This window comes from Micromys minutus, assembly GCF_963924665.1.
Source record: "Micromys minutus genome assembly, chromosome: 11".
Classification (NCBI taxonomy): domain Eukaryota; kingdom Metazoa; phylum Chordata; class Mammalia; order Rodentia; family Muridae; genus Micromys; species Micromys minutus.
This window is the reverse complement of record NC_137980.1, coordinates 18,284,345-18,299,039: the sequence shown is the minus strand read 5'-3', so window position 1 is coordinate 18,299,039 and position 14,695 is coordinate 18,284,345. Positions and strand designations below refer to the sequence as shown.

Genomic DNA, 14,695 nt, shown 5'->3' with positions numbered 1-14,695 from the left:
CATTTTTTTCCAAAACATTATAGCCAGGTGGTGGCAGTGCATGCCTTTAATGCACTCTGGAGGCAGAGGTAAGTGGATCTTTTTTAGTTCAAAGTGAGTTCCAGGACAGCCAGGGCTAATAAGAAAGACCCTGTATCAACATGCCCCCCCAAAAAAAACTTACAAAAAAAGAATAGGTTTCTAGCTATTGATGTGACTTAGTGAGATTATTGCCTAGAAGTGAGTATAAATCTACTTTAAACTTTAATCAATATGATATTTAAAAATCTAAATTCACAATCTGCAAAACCAATCTTGGTTACATAAACCAACCTTTTCTGAATGTGGCATTTTTTCACAATTTTCAGCTACAGGCCCTAGAAAAGAACAATATGTATTTTATTCAACCCTTATTAAACCACAAAGCATTTTCTAGCAATAAAACTTGAGCTTTCTTAAATAATTCAACAGATACATCAAGCATTTTATAAATATATCAATTTGTTGATATAAACTTATTAGTTAGAAATAATAAAACTCTCCATTTTGGGGGGTGGGGTGGGGATATAGCAAAACTGGTAGACTACTTGCCCTGGGTTCTATGCCTAGTACTTCTTGAACCCTTAATCTGAGTGGTAGTGCAGCCCAGGCCTATAACCCAGTATTGAGGAGAGGAGTCAGAAGGTTGAAGTCACTCTAGGCTACACAAGGAGATCAAGACTAACCAGGGTTCTATCAGACAGTTGGTTCTTCATTTCAAAGAGGAAGGGGTAGGGCGGGAAATTATGTGGTGTTAGAACAGGGTCCATGAATGAATGGAGTTGCAGTTGTGCAAAGAAAAATTTGAATGCTTGTGAGAAAACTCCAAGAAAACAAGAGTCTTGTGAACTTCAAGAATATGAATGTGGAATTGTTGGAACCTGCTTCCTTGTTCTTCCCAAGTATAGTGGACAGGAGTAAGTTTACTTTAGATTACTCACTACAATTATTAAGATTTTTTTATATTTCTCTATGGAAAAACATGTTTTTGCCATATGAAGCTTGTTCTTGTGATTATATATAGCTTGAACTCATGAGAACTTTACTCATGTGACCTTTCTTAATCCTCAGGGTATAAACTGATGCTCTGAATAAAGTTGGCTATTGCATGGGACTTTAGTCTGTCTCATTTTCAGGCTCCACTCTCCCAGGCCTAATGGACAATTAGAGTGGTAAACAATGGGAATCCAACCAGAACTGTAACTATTTGAAATTAGTTTAGCTAAAAACAAACCTCTCTATTTCTGTTGGATTATTCTATGTATTTATAACTACAGAGAAAGTATTTATAATCAGTTTCTTAGTGATACCATTTCCTCTGTGATAGGTAATAGAGCTTAAATGAATTCTAGCTATCTGGAGCTAAATGTGAAAACCTCATGTGGGGCCAAGAGGAATTCAGGGATCATCTAGACTCTACTGAAAGTAGAATTCACATCTCACTCTGATGCTTCAAACAGTCTCTTCCTCTTGGTTTCTCCTGATTATAGACAAAAATCTACATAGCTAGCAAAAATAGGAAGTAATTATCTGCTGAATCTCAGAATATACATCCTTGCGGGTGACACAGATTTATAGGGAAGAAACTAAGCATTAAATATACCTGCTAAACTTCACACTATCCCAAAATCTTAAGGCTGACCCCCAACCCCACTCCCCCACCCCTCAGGGAGAGCAATAATGTAGGAGGAAGTGGCTGCTTCAGTTGTTTCTGTCTTCAGTGTTTTGCTTCATGTTGACATTTGATAATGAAAGTACAAAAATAAATAAGATTAAATCTGGCTGTTACTCTACTGTACTGAATTCTCAGCATTTACATATGTCTATGACTCCAGTTCTAGTGTACTAACACTGTCTTCTGGCCATCACAGGCACTAGACACACAAGTGGTACAGACATAAATGCAAGCAAAACACTCATACACCATAAATACATACATACATACATACATACATACATACATACATAATACATACATACATACATACATAATACATACATACATACATACATAATACATACATACATACATAATACATACATACATACATACATACATACATACATACATACATACATACGTACTTTAAGATTTAAAAGATTAAAATGGCATTCTACTCTTCACAAGATAACAAGTGGAAGTCAGCCAATATTTTTTTTGACTTTTAGAACCAATATTTAATTGCATTATTCTTCAAGAACCTGTCATGTCAAGCAGCAATGACAAGTTCTACAACCCATACTTTAAGTCATTAAAATATTAATACTGGAGCTGGACAAATGGCTCAGTGATTAAGAACACTGGCTACTCTTTAACAGAACCCAACTCTCGGCTCCTACATGGTGACTCACAGCCATCTGTCACTCCAGTCCCAGGGCATCTGATTCTATCTATTGGCTTCCATGGGCACTGCATGGATGTGGTGAACATGCAGACAAACATGCATGCAAAACACCCATATACATAAAAGTGTTAGTACTAATGGCTGAAACATATCTTTATCTATGAGAGTAGGGTATATTTTTCTTTGCTTAATTAAATGGTCAGATTCTTGAGAGAATTTTAAAAACTGAAAAATTCTTTACAGTTCTTTTGTTTGTTTGTTTGTTTAAACATGTTTATTACAACAGATACAATTCACATCTGACTAGCATGTTCCCCTCCCACAGCATGTTCACTGGGCTACTTCCTGTATCTGAGCAGTCAATGCACGTTCACCACACTTGCCCAGCGGTTTGTGTAAGCCCATTCTTCCAGGGTGAAAAGGGGTTTCAATAATTTATACAAACGTGGGTTATGCTTGATCACTGCAACATCCAGCCACCTGGCGCTTGCACTGGATTTTTGAAAATGCAAGATTTCTAATGATAAATTAACCCCCCGAATTTTTGTCTTTTTTCAAAGCTAATTTTGCAGACAGGTTTCCATGTAGAAGGCTAGGTATTTAGCCACTTCAGCACTGATTAGTTTCAGATGCCTAAGCTCTGTTAGACATGGCTTCCCATGGCTTCACTCTACGAAACATATTTACAATGTGAAGACAAATCTACAAGAAACCTACATTTCAAGGGTTTTACAAACCAATCTTGTTTCTTTCCCCTGAATTGACTCTCACACACCCTGTCCCCTTGTCATTTAATTTGCCCAACTTAACAGTCCACTGCCTACTTAATGCAGCTCAAAATGTTATGACTGGGCAACAGATTTACAGTTCCTCTATGAGATCATGTGCAATTATTCAAATCTTCAAACCATGAAGGAATTCTAATTTTTTAGTTTTTCAAGTTCCTTAATTTGTTGTCTCAAAATAGTATCATTTGCTCTCCCAAAGGTGCTTGAATTTCACATACTGATCTCAAATATTTTAATCCAGCACATATTTTTGACATATGCATGCTTCCCATATTATAGGCTTCTGCATGCAATCTTGATGCCTGTTTCTCTGCATGGTCTGCAGGCCACCGCTGAACATGTCTTATGGGATTATCTTGAAGTGTGCTGCTAGAGTTGGTGTTAATGAGCATGCAGGCCTAGCAGATGCATTCTGTGGTACAAAATGATGCATGATAAGTATGATTTGGACCAGGTGACGGACTTTTCTGGCTACTTAAACACTAAAGGCTTCATGGAGAGACAGGATCACGACCCTGCTGCTTGTCAGCCAAATGTGACACTGGTCCTTGCTTAACTACTGTAGTACTAACCTGTGGCGGCAGTAAAACAGATGGAGTACTACTAATCAAAGATTTAAAGGGGACTGTGTTAGTTTGAGGTGTGCTTATTCTTGGAGAAACATAGGATCTTGGGGATGAAGCATCAGACGTTAGAGATATTAGTAGACTGATTAGATGGCTGGGCTTGTGTAGAAAGCTGGGCAGCTTGAGAAATCAGTGAGGTGATGTTGAAAGCAGAAGGTCCAGCAGTAAGAGACTTGTGGATGATAGACTGCAGGGAAGCTTGTGTTACCGCTGCTGTGAGAACTTCATTTATTTTGGATATGTCCACATTAGAATTATTAAGCTGTGGCATGCAAAGCAGAAAGCAACTGTCTAAAAAGATTTGGGTCCTGAAGCAATGGAGGCATTGTTGATTGTGGAACAGGAGAAACAGATACTGCTGAAGCAAATGTTAGAGGTGCAGAATTCAGGCCAGAGGCTGAAGATGTGGAAGGAGCTGTGCAAGAATGTGATACTGATTGACCTCCTGGAGATTTTCCACTGGTGAACCCACTAGTGGCTGTTGCTTGCATCACCTCTTCTGCAATCCCTGTGTTTCGGGAAACTATTAACTGCCAACATATTTGCTTCTTTTTGTTTCTGTTCTCTTTCAAGCCACTCTCTTGATTTCTCCCACTGTGAAGCTTCTGTGAAATAACTATAGTATTTTTTCCAGATGAGCTAATGTGTTCAGACCAATCATCTGCAGAATCATAAGGTAGGTCTGAAGGTTTGCTTGGATTATTGGTTGGATTAGAAGAATGTGAATCTGAACTATGAATAGCACCGTGGTGTGTGAATTTTCTCGTGGAGAGTAACTGGTCCCACCTTCCCTTTCTCTTACTCTTTGAGTATGCACATTTTTGGCCTCCTTGTGACCGGTGCTGTCACTGTATTTGTTTTCAGGACTATTAGATCTCTGAAACATTTTGTTTGGTGGTGAAGGATCTGCTGCGTCTCACATCTTTTCATGTCTGTGATCACCACTACTCGGGTAACACTGACGAATACTTAAGTGCCTGGAAAGGCTAAGAGTCCCCCTTCCTTCCGGTCATGATAGCTCAGCTTGCCCTTCCAGTTGCTACTTTTCCTCATTCTCTAATCCGGCCACTCCCCATTCCACTTTAGGGATAGTCCTGCTGCGGAGCCTGTGTGAGGCAGTCCCTGGGGCGAGGGGTGGGAGCCACCTTCAGGAGGAGAAATGTGGGGGGCGAGGGATGCCATCTCAGACTAAATCTACGATTCTTTTGTATACTAAAGAAAACTGGATAAGTAAAAAGTAATGAAGAAAAAAAGAGAAAAATTATAAGCACACCTTTCCCCATATCTTTAACAATTTCATTACAGAGAAAATTGACATTTTAGAATACCAGTTGCCATTTAAAAAGCTTTATAAATTAATAAAAGTATCTTACAGTAATATTATCTCATTAAAAAAATAAATATTTCAAAGAAATAATATGGTTAGAGGGGCTAGGATGAAGACTGTTATGGTAATTATTTAAAAATGTACCTTTTATCCTACCAGCACCATTAGGGCCACATGGCACATGCATGCAGACCCGGCTGCTACTCTGTCACTCAGTCTGCAAGCCGCCTTCTCCATGAGGTCCCCTAGGTAGTTACCACACCTGGCACACACACCTCATTCCACTGGCCCTGTGTACAGGCAACAGAGCCAGATCTGCACACTCTAGCTACCTCTCAGCCATTGCTTTCACATACTGTCCTCCACAGCCTGGTAAGATCATGACTTAACAATCAATAACTTATCAAATAGACTTATACATCAAATTCTTAACTCACAATACATCCAAACAATAAATTCACTGCCAATTAATTAAGATATAAACCGCCCACCTAGACAAGATAAAATCATTCTAGTTCACCTTGATCTGAACCATCTTCCTCCTCCATCTTGATTCTCCCTTCTTCTTCTCTCCTGCCTTACCAAAACTTTGTCCCCGCCCCACTCTCTACTGTCTAACCATGACAGTCTTGACCTAACTAATGCCAGACCTCACCTGCATATAGACATCAACCTATAGAAGGCTCCTTCAGTAAAATACTTGTTTCATAACCATGGGGACCATATTTCAGCCCCCATAAAAGATGGTTACAGACAGGCGGATTCCTGGGGCTTGTCTGCTAGATAATCTAGACAAACTAACAAGCAGTAAATGACCCAGTCTCAAAACATATGGTGAACAGTTACTGATAAAAATACCTGTTCTCTACCTCTAACCTCATACATGTGAACATGTGTACTCACACACATATACATATTTAACATGAAAACTTGAAAGTTATGCTTCTGTGACATTTAAACATTGATTACAAACTGAAATTTCATTAGACAATGAATACTACAAGTTTAATAGGACTACATTCTTTACACCACCAAACCTTTCTTTAACTTGGGGTGGAGGCATGCATATTCATATGGGTATGTGTGAGTCCACATGTCTTTAAAGACTAGATTTGACAGAGAGTATCAATCCTTAGGAGCCATCTACCTTAATTTATGAAACCAGGAGCTAATTAAGTGGGCTAGACTAGTTGATCAGTGAGCCCCAAAGATCCACCTGTAGCTACCTTCTCAGCATGTGTCAAATCTAGCTTTGTTTTCTATGTATATGGGTGTTTGCATGGATGTATGTCTGTATTCCATGTACATCCCTGGAGTCTGCAGAGGCCACAGAGGTATTAGATCATCCTGTAACTAGAGTTACAGACGTGTGGATATTGAGAATTGAACCTGAGTACTCTGGAAGTAGAAACTCTGGAAGAGCACTGACATGCCTCTCCAAAATTTAGCTTTTTTACTGGATTTTTGGGGATCAAACTCAGGTCACCATACATACAGAACAGCAAGCACTTTGTTAACTGAGCCCAACAGCAAATGTCTTATAATGATAAAGCATACCCAACTACAATGGCTACACAATTTATCAGTTCTGTTTAACAAATTCTGAAGCAATAATGTTAGTATGAGTCACTATTATTTATTTCAGTTTATGTTACTGGAACATGTTAATATTAAGTAATATTTATTTCAAACCCTTCCACCAAGAAGGCACAAAAAACTGAAGAAGGAAGTTGTTGTCTTTCCCAGTACCAAAGTCAAGAAAGTAGCATTGAAAGGCATCCTCAGTACACACCCCACCCCCACCAAATCCACACAGCACTGACCTTCTAGTGGCACTAGATACTGTGGTTAGAACGTATAAATCTTACAGCTCTAAGGGGAATGATATCCTGGCAGTCCGGAGCCAATGAATACCACAAAGTCAAACTGTACAACAAACCTCACATGAGAAATGTATTGGCAAAGAAAGTGGCTGCCTCTGCTCGTGAGAGTAGCAGCAAAGAACCGAACAAGCTTTATATGGGGTTTCGAAGGTGAGGGCAGAGCTTCCAGGGAGACCTGTGACTGGTGGAATTCTCTGGCTTGATCTTGTGGCTCAGGGATTAGTGGGTGTCATAGTTATGGTTTCTATTGCTGTGAAGAGACACAGCGGCCATCGTAATTCTTATAAAGAAAAACATTTCACTGGGGCTGGCTTACAGTTTCATAGGCTTAGACCACAATCATCATGGCAGGGAACATGGTGGTATCCAGGCTGACGTGATGCTGAGAGAAGAGCTAAGAGTTCTACATCTGCATCTGCAGCTAGCAGACAGAAAATGCTACACTGGGCATGATTTCAGCTTCTGAGATCTCAAAGCACACACCCTAGTGGACACACCCCTCAAACAAAGCCACACCCACTCCAACAAGGCCACATCTCCTAATAGTACCACTCCTAAAGACAAAACATTTAAACACCTGAATCTATGGGGAACATTCCTATTAAAACCACCACAGTAGGATTCTGTGGTCTGATCTTGGGGCGTGCTCAGGATTGGTGAGTTGCTGTGGCCTGATCCTGGGGAAAACGCATAGATTTGTGGAATTCTGTGGCCTAATCTTGGTCTTTTTATTCCCCTGAAGCACCTCTGCTTCTAGCATCTGGAGGTGCTAGAAATAGCACCTTGGATAGAGTACAGCAGGTTCTAGGGTGTAGCCTGACCACTTGTGCCTGGAGCAGTGTACACAGCAGAAGCCTGAACTTCCTCAGAATAGCACACCTAGAGAAAATAAGCTTGATTATTAAGCTACCAAGTGTTTCCAGATAATTGGTTCTTTCACGAGGAGAGAAAACAATACCACACATTGTGTTTACTGTGGATGATCAAACAGGGTATGAAGCTCTACAACAGTGGTTCTCAACCTTTCTAATTCTGTAACCCTTGAAGACAGTTCCTCAATTGTGGTACCCCTGACCCTAAAATTATCTTGTTGCTATTTTATAATTGTAAATTTGCTACTATTATGAATTATAATGTAAATAACTGATAAATAATATATCTGATATGCTTCCCATGTAAAAGGGTCATTTGATACCCAGGTTGAGAATCACTGCTCCACAACATCGATGAGGTTAAGCTGACAGTATACACACTCTGGTATTGGATTGCCAGATATGGGTGACCAATAAGTACCGAGTCAGATGAAGGAAGATACTTTATAGAATCTCAAGTCCAGAGATGATCCCAGATTATGGATACACAACAGGACTTGTATCTAACATAACCCAGATGCAGCTGGCAATACACAAAGATGGAATGGACTGCTTAAAACCAAGTTATTACAACTCAAAGATGCCCTCTTGAAAGAGTCTACTGAAATTGTGTGCTATGAGTTAAGTACTAGAGCATTATTTAATAGAGCTTCTTAGAAGAAGCTATTATATTAGACCTAGAGCTAGAACAACTACCAGATATTTCCAGACCACTCAGAATAATTTCCCATAAATGTGTTTACAGGAACAGAAATACTCAAGTCTTAAAGGAGATAGAAGACCTGGCACCCAGAACAGGGAATAAAATCTGGGCCACAGAAGAGAAGGAAAATCTGAATCTTAGAAAATTAGGTGATCTACAACAAGTATAATTTATCTAGGACCTAATCCAGAATGCTATAATATAAAGATACTAATAATCTTAGGATTAATTTACTCAGTACTGGTGCTAACTGAGCATTGTAACTTCTACCCAGACAGAGAGGGTAGAACATGGCAAGGTGGGGGCATAACAAATCATAGCCTATACCTCATTGAAACTTTAACAAAAATAAAAAGGGAGACACAAGATGCAACAACACCATGATATAGATCTGCTGGGCCAAGGACATTGTTCCTGGGACTCCTCCTGTTGAATTCTGTAAGTTTAACATGACCCAATGAATCAAACTCAGGCTTTTGACAACAGCATTTTTTGCTTCACTGTCACCAACACCACTGAGCTAGTCAGAAATGGAGACATCTTCACCTTCATCAACAACCATATCCACAACAACAGCATCAATGAATGAAGCAATCATTATACCAACAACTACAATAACAAATAAACCCAGAGTAAATGAAGTATGATATTGGTGATTGCCCTACGACACCTTAGGATAGACTCCTACCAGAATACTGGGCCGATGAATACTTCATTCAAAACCTCACATAGACCAAGAATGCATTCTATGCTCAATATTCTCACTGTAAAGCTATTAAGAATACAGCTTGGTATAGTTGTTGTGATCAATGGAGAATGGTAACACCCATTTTGCACCAATTCTGCAAGCTGTAGTCACCAATGACCAAGAGAAAGCTAAAAAAAATCAATTTTAAGAAAAGAAACCCACTGAAATGCCATTTAACACAGAAATATCACCATATACAACTCCCTCTGGGATTATCTCTTACATCATCCTCCCACTTACAATGAAGAACGAGGAGAGAATAAGGTTTGAGATGACAGACATAGAAACCTCCATGTTTGACTAGGAAGTGGCAGGAAACAAAAATTCCCTTCAGCATTCTTCACCCCATAGATATGGCAGATGAACCCTGTGTTTGGCTATAAGTACAATAAAACTACTCGGAATACAAATGAAAATGAATACGATTATGCAGATTAGGATCAGAATGAGGAGCTAGGTTATTTGACTGAGGCAATATCAACAACAATCACAACAAACCCGTGTGAGCCCATGATTTCGTAGAACTATTTGACCTTTGACCCAGAAAATGATAGAACACTATGGAGACAGTTTTGCTCTTGGAAAACAATGCCACCACCATATGAATTCAAATGCCCAAATTCACTTTTTGGACTATACCAACAACTGAAGAGGACAAACATGACTGACTGTATTACTGTATGGCTGAATCTCCCAAACTACCCTTCTATGGTAAGATGGATATATGGAATAACTAGCTACCTGATATGGAAGGCAGAAAATTGTTGGGATAATCTACTCCCACACATTGTAAAGTATGCCCCCCCTTCTCAATTGTTAATTGCTGTAGGACACATAAATGTTGGTCGGCTTCCTCACCTGAACAACAAAAAAAAACCCAAAAGGTAAGCTTCCCTAGGGAAGGTTATAGCCCTTAATGCTGACTGGATGAGTAAGGAGTTTGGATTTTTGCATAAGAAAGAGTTGGCGGCTGGAGCTGGGACAGAAATGAGGGCCACATGGAGGGACACATGGCAGAAGTTGTGTTAAGTTAGAAGCTTGCTCAGAGACTGCCCCAGCAAACAGGCCAACCGCTTTATACCATACAGATGTTTCCATGTCTTTATTATTAAACCTCAAGCATGTTTCCAAAAGACCCACAACAGAAAATGATTCATTTCAACCTGTTGTGACTGGCTGAAAATTGAAGTATTGGGGACACATCATTACATATTTCCATTGATCATGGCTAACCAAATGGCACAACTCTTTGGATCTTATGATAATCAAGTCCTACCGCCTGAGGAGAGCCCATGCAGACACTGGTCACTCTGTACCTGCATGGTACTCTACAGAACTCAGATCATACCATAGCCAGCCATACTCTGTACAGACACAGCCTACATACCACCACAATTTTTAATGCAAAAAGGCTTAAGGCCCATAATAGAATCTCTGGGATGGGCACTAACCAATGCAAACTGGATTAACATGCTGACTAATGTCACCTCTTCCATATGGGACAACCGTTCACTGCAACCACCCAATTCACACTGAACTTGTGAGAACCTTCATATCACCTTGCAGTCCATCAACAGCTCCAACTTAAACTGGACGCTCACTTTACATGGTTTTATATGCCACCAACAAAAAACAAGTCCAAATGATGGAAGAGATAATGGAGTAACCTAACTGACCTCCAGTGTTTTTCATCTACCACTCTCAGATGATTTACAACTTGATAACTACATTTATTGACACATTTTAAAGGAGAATTAAGAAACAAACAAAATAAAACAAAAACCTAAAAACAACATTCCAATAATTATCAATGATACACTGGAACTCATATTTAAAACTAAAGATCCTGCTTTCCAATGAGAAACAATTTTGGAGCTGGGACCGCATCCATACACTCCATGAGAAGGGGATGACAGACTCCCCAGTTCCTCTGGATACACACATTAGAAACGCCACACACTTGCTTCCTCCCAGAATATAAAATGTTGGTTCTTAGTCTGTTGAAATTCTGGACTGGATTTATATCAGCTACCAAATTGATGACATCAACCCAAGAACAGATATGATTCAACTGGCAACCAGAGGCGACCTTATGATTCCTTTGTGCCAAGGCACCACATACTAAAGGTAGACCACAAAAACACTGGTGAAAAACTGCAGGTATAGAGCTTTTCACGTTGTAACCCAGGAAGCATACATTTGTTTTTTTGTTTTCTACATGATTCTATATTTCTACATGATTCTTGGACCATCACAGTTCAAAGAATGAGGCATTGGAGACTTCGTGGTTCATAAGCCCATACTCAGTATGTCACATGCAGGAACTCTGGACAAAGGAGCCCGATTTCATAAGGTATAGGCCTTCCCAATAACATGGAAATACAGTGGAATCAAGAAGGCAGAATGATACCATGCATCACTGAGAGAGGATGCAACAGGAACAACAAATTCTTCACAGCCCTAAGGTAGCAGTTGTCAATCCTCTTACTTCCCCAATGGTTAAATGTGCGCCCATGAATCCTGACCTTATCCTACCTGCAAGACTTACAATTACACCTAGGATCCAGACAATATCAATGGCCTTCAATCTCAAATCATGGCTCCCACCTGAAGAACTCTGCTCTGAGCCTGAATTTAGATGAATACCAGCATTCTCCTACTCCTCAGGAAATAGGTTTGCTGCAAGAAAACTTTTGCAATTGATGGCTGCTGGAGCAATGTTGGTTGGCTCCTTACTCAGAGCTGGCAAAACATCTTCTGTTCTTTTGGATATCTATGAAGATATAGCAGACATCAGAAGTCTTACCGAATAATAAACATTGGCTATTAACACCTTGTCTGATGGACTAACTGCTACTTACAAACTGACTATAGGCCTTCATCTGGAAGTGAATTTATTAAAGCAATTGTTGACAGGTATTAACAAATATACAGACTAGTTGTAACCAACCATATCTTTCAAAATTATCTGCTACAACTTGTTCAGAAAAAGAGACAAAGATAAAAATGTATCCAACCAAGAATCACTATTCAAAGAAGAGACTGATCTGTCTTAGCACTTTCCTACAGGATCTGGAACAGAAACAATGGTCTACAAGATTCTACTGGACCCAAGAAAAACTCTTGGTGTGAGTATGTATTCTTCAAAATACATTTACTCTTAGTCTATACAGACAATACAGTCCCAGCTTATCATGCACATTTGTTGCCTAGACTTGGGGATGGATTTGTTATACCTATTGACTCTTTCCTACGAACTAGCTGGACTGATACAGAGGATGTCCACTACCTAGAGGAACATACCATCTCACTTGGGGCCAACACCTTTGTCTAGTAAGCTCCAAATATCACTGTTTATTCTGCAGAACCTAGTTATTTGACTACAAACAATGCTACTAGGGTTAACAGCTCATTTCTCAGGAGAGGTAAACATGTCCAAGGTCTCTAGCCTAACCTTTGAAGAGAGACATATGTTTGATCCAGATACACTATATAGCAATGAACAGGAATATGGCTTGCGACAAAATGCTAGTGAAACCACTAAGGACGTTTCTATTGTTCTCTCCTTTAACATGCTATTACAGTCAATGGATTATGAGATTACTAGGTATATTAAGACCTAGGAGGAGTCCAATATTTAAGCAGAAACTATTGCCTATATCAATAAAGTTAGCAACCTTAAAAATATTCTTTTTTAGTTTTATTTAAATAAGTTTATTTTTATTTACTTTTTTGTATTAGATACTCTCTGTATTTACATTTGAAATGTAATCCCCTTCCTCCACCCACTCTCATTCCTCCTCCCCCAACCCTCCTCCCCCTCTACTTGTCTTCACAAAGGTGCATTCCCTCCTAATCACCCTCTTCACCCCATTGCCTTGGCATTTCCCAAGGAGGAAAGTGTGCCCTCCCTAGAACAAAGGCCTCTTCTCACATTGATGCCAGACACTGCTATCTTCAGCTACATATGCAACTGGATCAATAGGTCTCTCAATGTGTGCTCAATGGTTGGTGTTTTAGACCATGAGAGTTTTGGAGGGTTTGATTGGTTGATAATGTTCTTCCCATAAGGTTGCAACCCCTTTTGGCTCCTTCAGCGTTTCTTCAGAACCTTCATTGGGGTAAAAAATATTCTTTATTTGATGTGATCGGTAGGATATTTAGATTTTACTACACTTGCTTCCACATTTGGAACTTATTCCTCTGGATAAAGGAGAACTTATGACTTTTTTGTATCCATTACACTGGTCCTTTTGGAATGTAAATTCCTAATGATCATTTTGGGCTTGTTTAGTAAACTTTATTTTAAGAGGAACTTTGGCAAAGCACTCCAGAGACTGTTAATGGCATCAGAAGGACTAAACCATATATGATTCCAGCAGATATACCTGTGCAAACTGTGACTGGAAAAACGTCAGATGTTTCATTTTCATAGTGACAGATACCTGGGGGCAGAAATATTGTATTCCAAATTCTACTCCACCAAGTAATTGCCTTTTTTTGCTAAAAGAGGTTCTGAGACTGGAAACAGATACCTCCAGAGACTCACCATGATGATCAGACTTCCTGATGCTTTATAAATTCATTTGCTTTTTTGTGACATTAAAATACAAAGAAAAAAAACCCTGAAAAAAACATTAGAAGCTATAGTGGTTTAAATAGTTTTAGCCCTGATAGGTTCATGTGTTTAAATGCTTGGCCATAGGCAGTGGCACTGTTAAGAGGTATGGCCTTGTTGGAGGAAGTGTGTCACTGTGTAAGGGGGCTTTGAGGGTCCCTATGCTCAGGTTCTGTCCAGTGTGGTATCCAGTCTCCTGCTACCTCTGATCAAGATATAGAATTCTCAGCTTCTCTATCACCAGGTCTGCCTGCACCCGTTCCATGCTTCCTGCCATGATGATGGTAGACTAACTAACCCTCTGAAACTGTAAGTCAGACCTAATTAAATGTTTTCTTTTATAAGAGTTGCCTTGGTCATGGTGTCTCTTCACAGCAATAAAACCCAAAGACATAAGTTAACTATGAAGTTTACTGAACTCTTAGTTGCTCTTTTCATTAATAAAAAAAGAAATACTTGGCCCTGGTCATGACCCACATGCTCCTACTGATCGAGTTGGGATGATGTTCTAGTTTGACTGGCTTAGGTCTGGGTTCTACAGCTCCAAACCTGCTATGGTCACTTTTACTCTGCAACAATTTGTTTGAAAGCAATTGTATCATCTCTTATTTCTGAATGCGTTTTTCAGCTTGGTGCATACCAAACATAAAGAAAATATGAATTTGGGAAATATGTATATGCCATAGGGATCACAGAAATATCCTGTGATCTACATTGCTTTGATCATTTTTGTTTAATAACTGTATGTTTTAGTGCCCAAGATTTGT

The 14,695-nt window shown here is 39.4% G+C and overlaps 1 protein-coding gene and 1 pseudogene across 2 annotated transcripts in view; both read right to left on the bottom strand.

The window, feature by feature from the left end:
• The window catches only part of ANKRD31 (ankyrin repeat domain 31), a gene marked incomplete at both ends in the record, with an annotated part of 131,538 nt that overhangs the window by 87,159 nt on the left and 29,684 nt on the right, over positions 1-14,695 (bottom strand). Inside the window, one exon of the mRNA XM_080925105.1 lies at positions 313-356. Coding sequence (XP_080781231.1) covers positions 313-356 — 44 coding nt within the window. The remainder of the gene's footprint in view (positions 1-312; positions 357-14,695) is intronic.
• Positions 3,266-4,402, bottom strand: LOC308427011 (WW domain-containing adapter protein with coiled-coil-like; annotated as a pseudogene). The gene has a single exon. The product of its transcript is annotated as a WW domain-containing adapter protein with coiled-coil-like (transcript).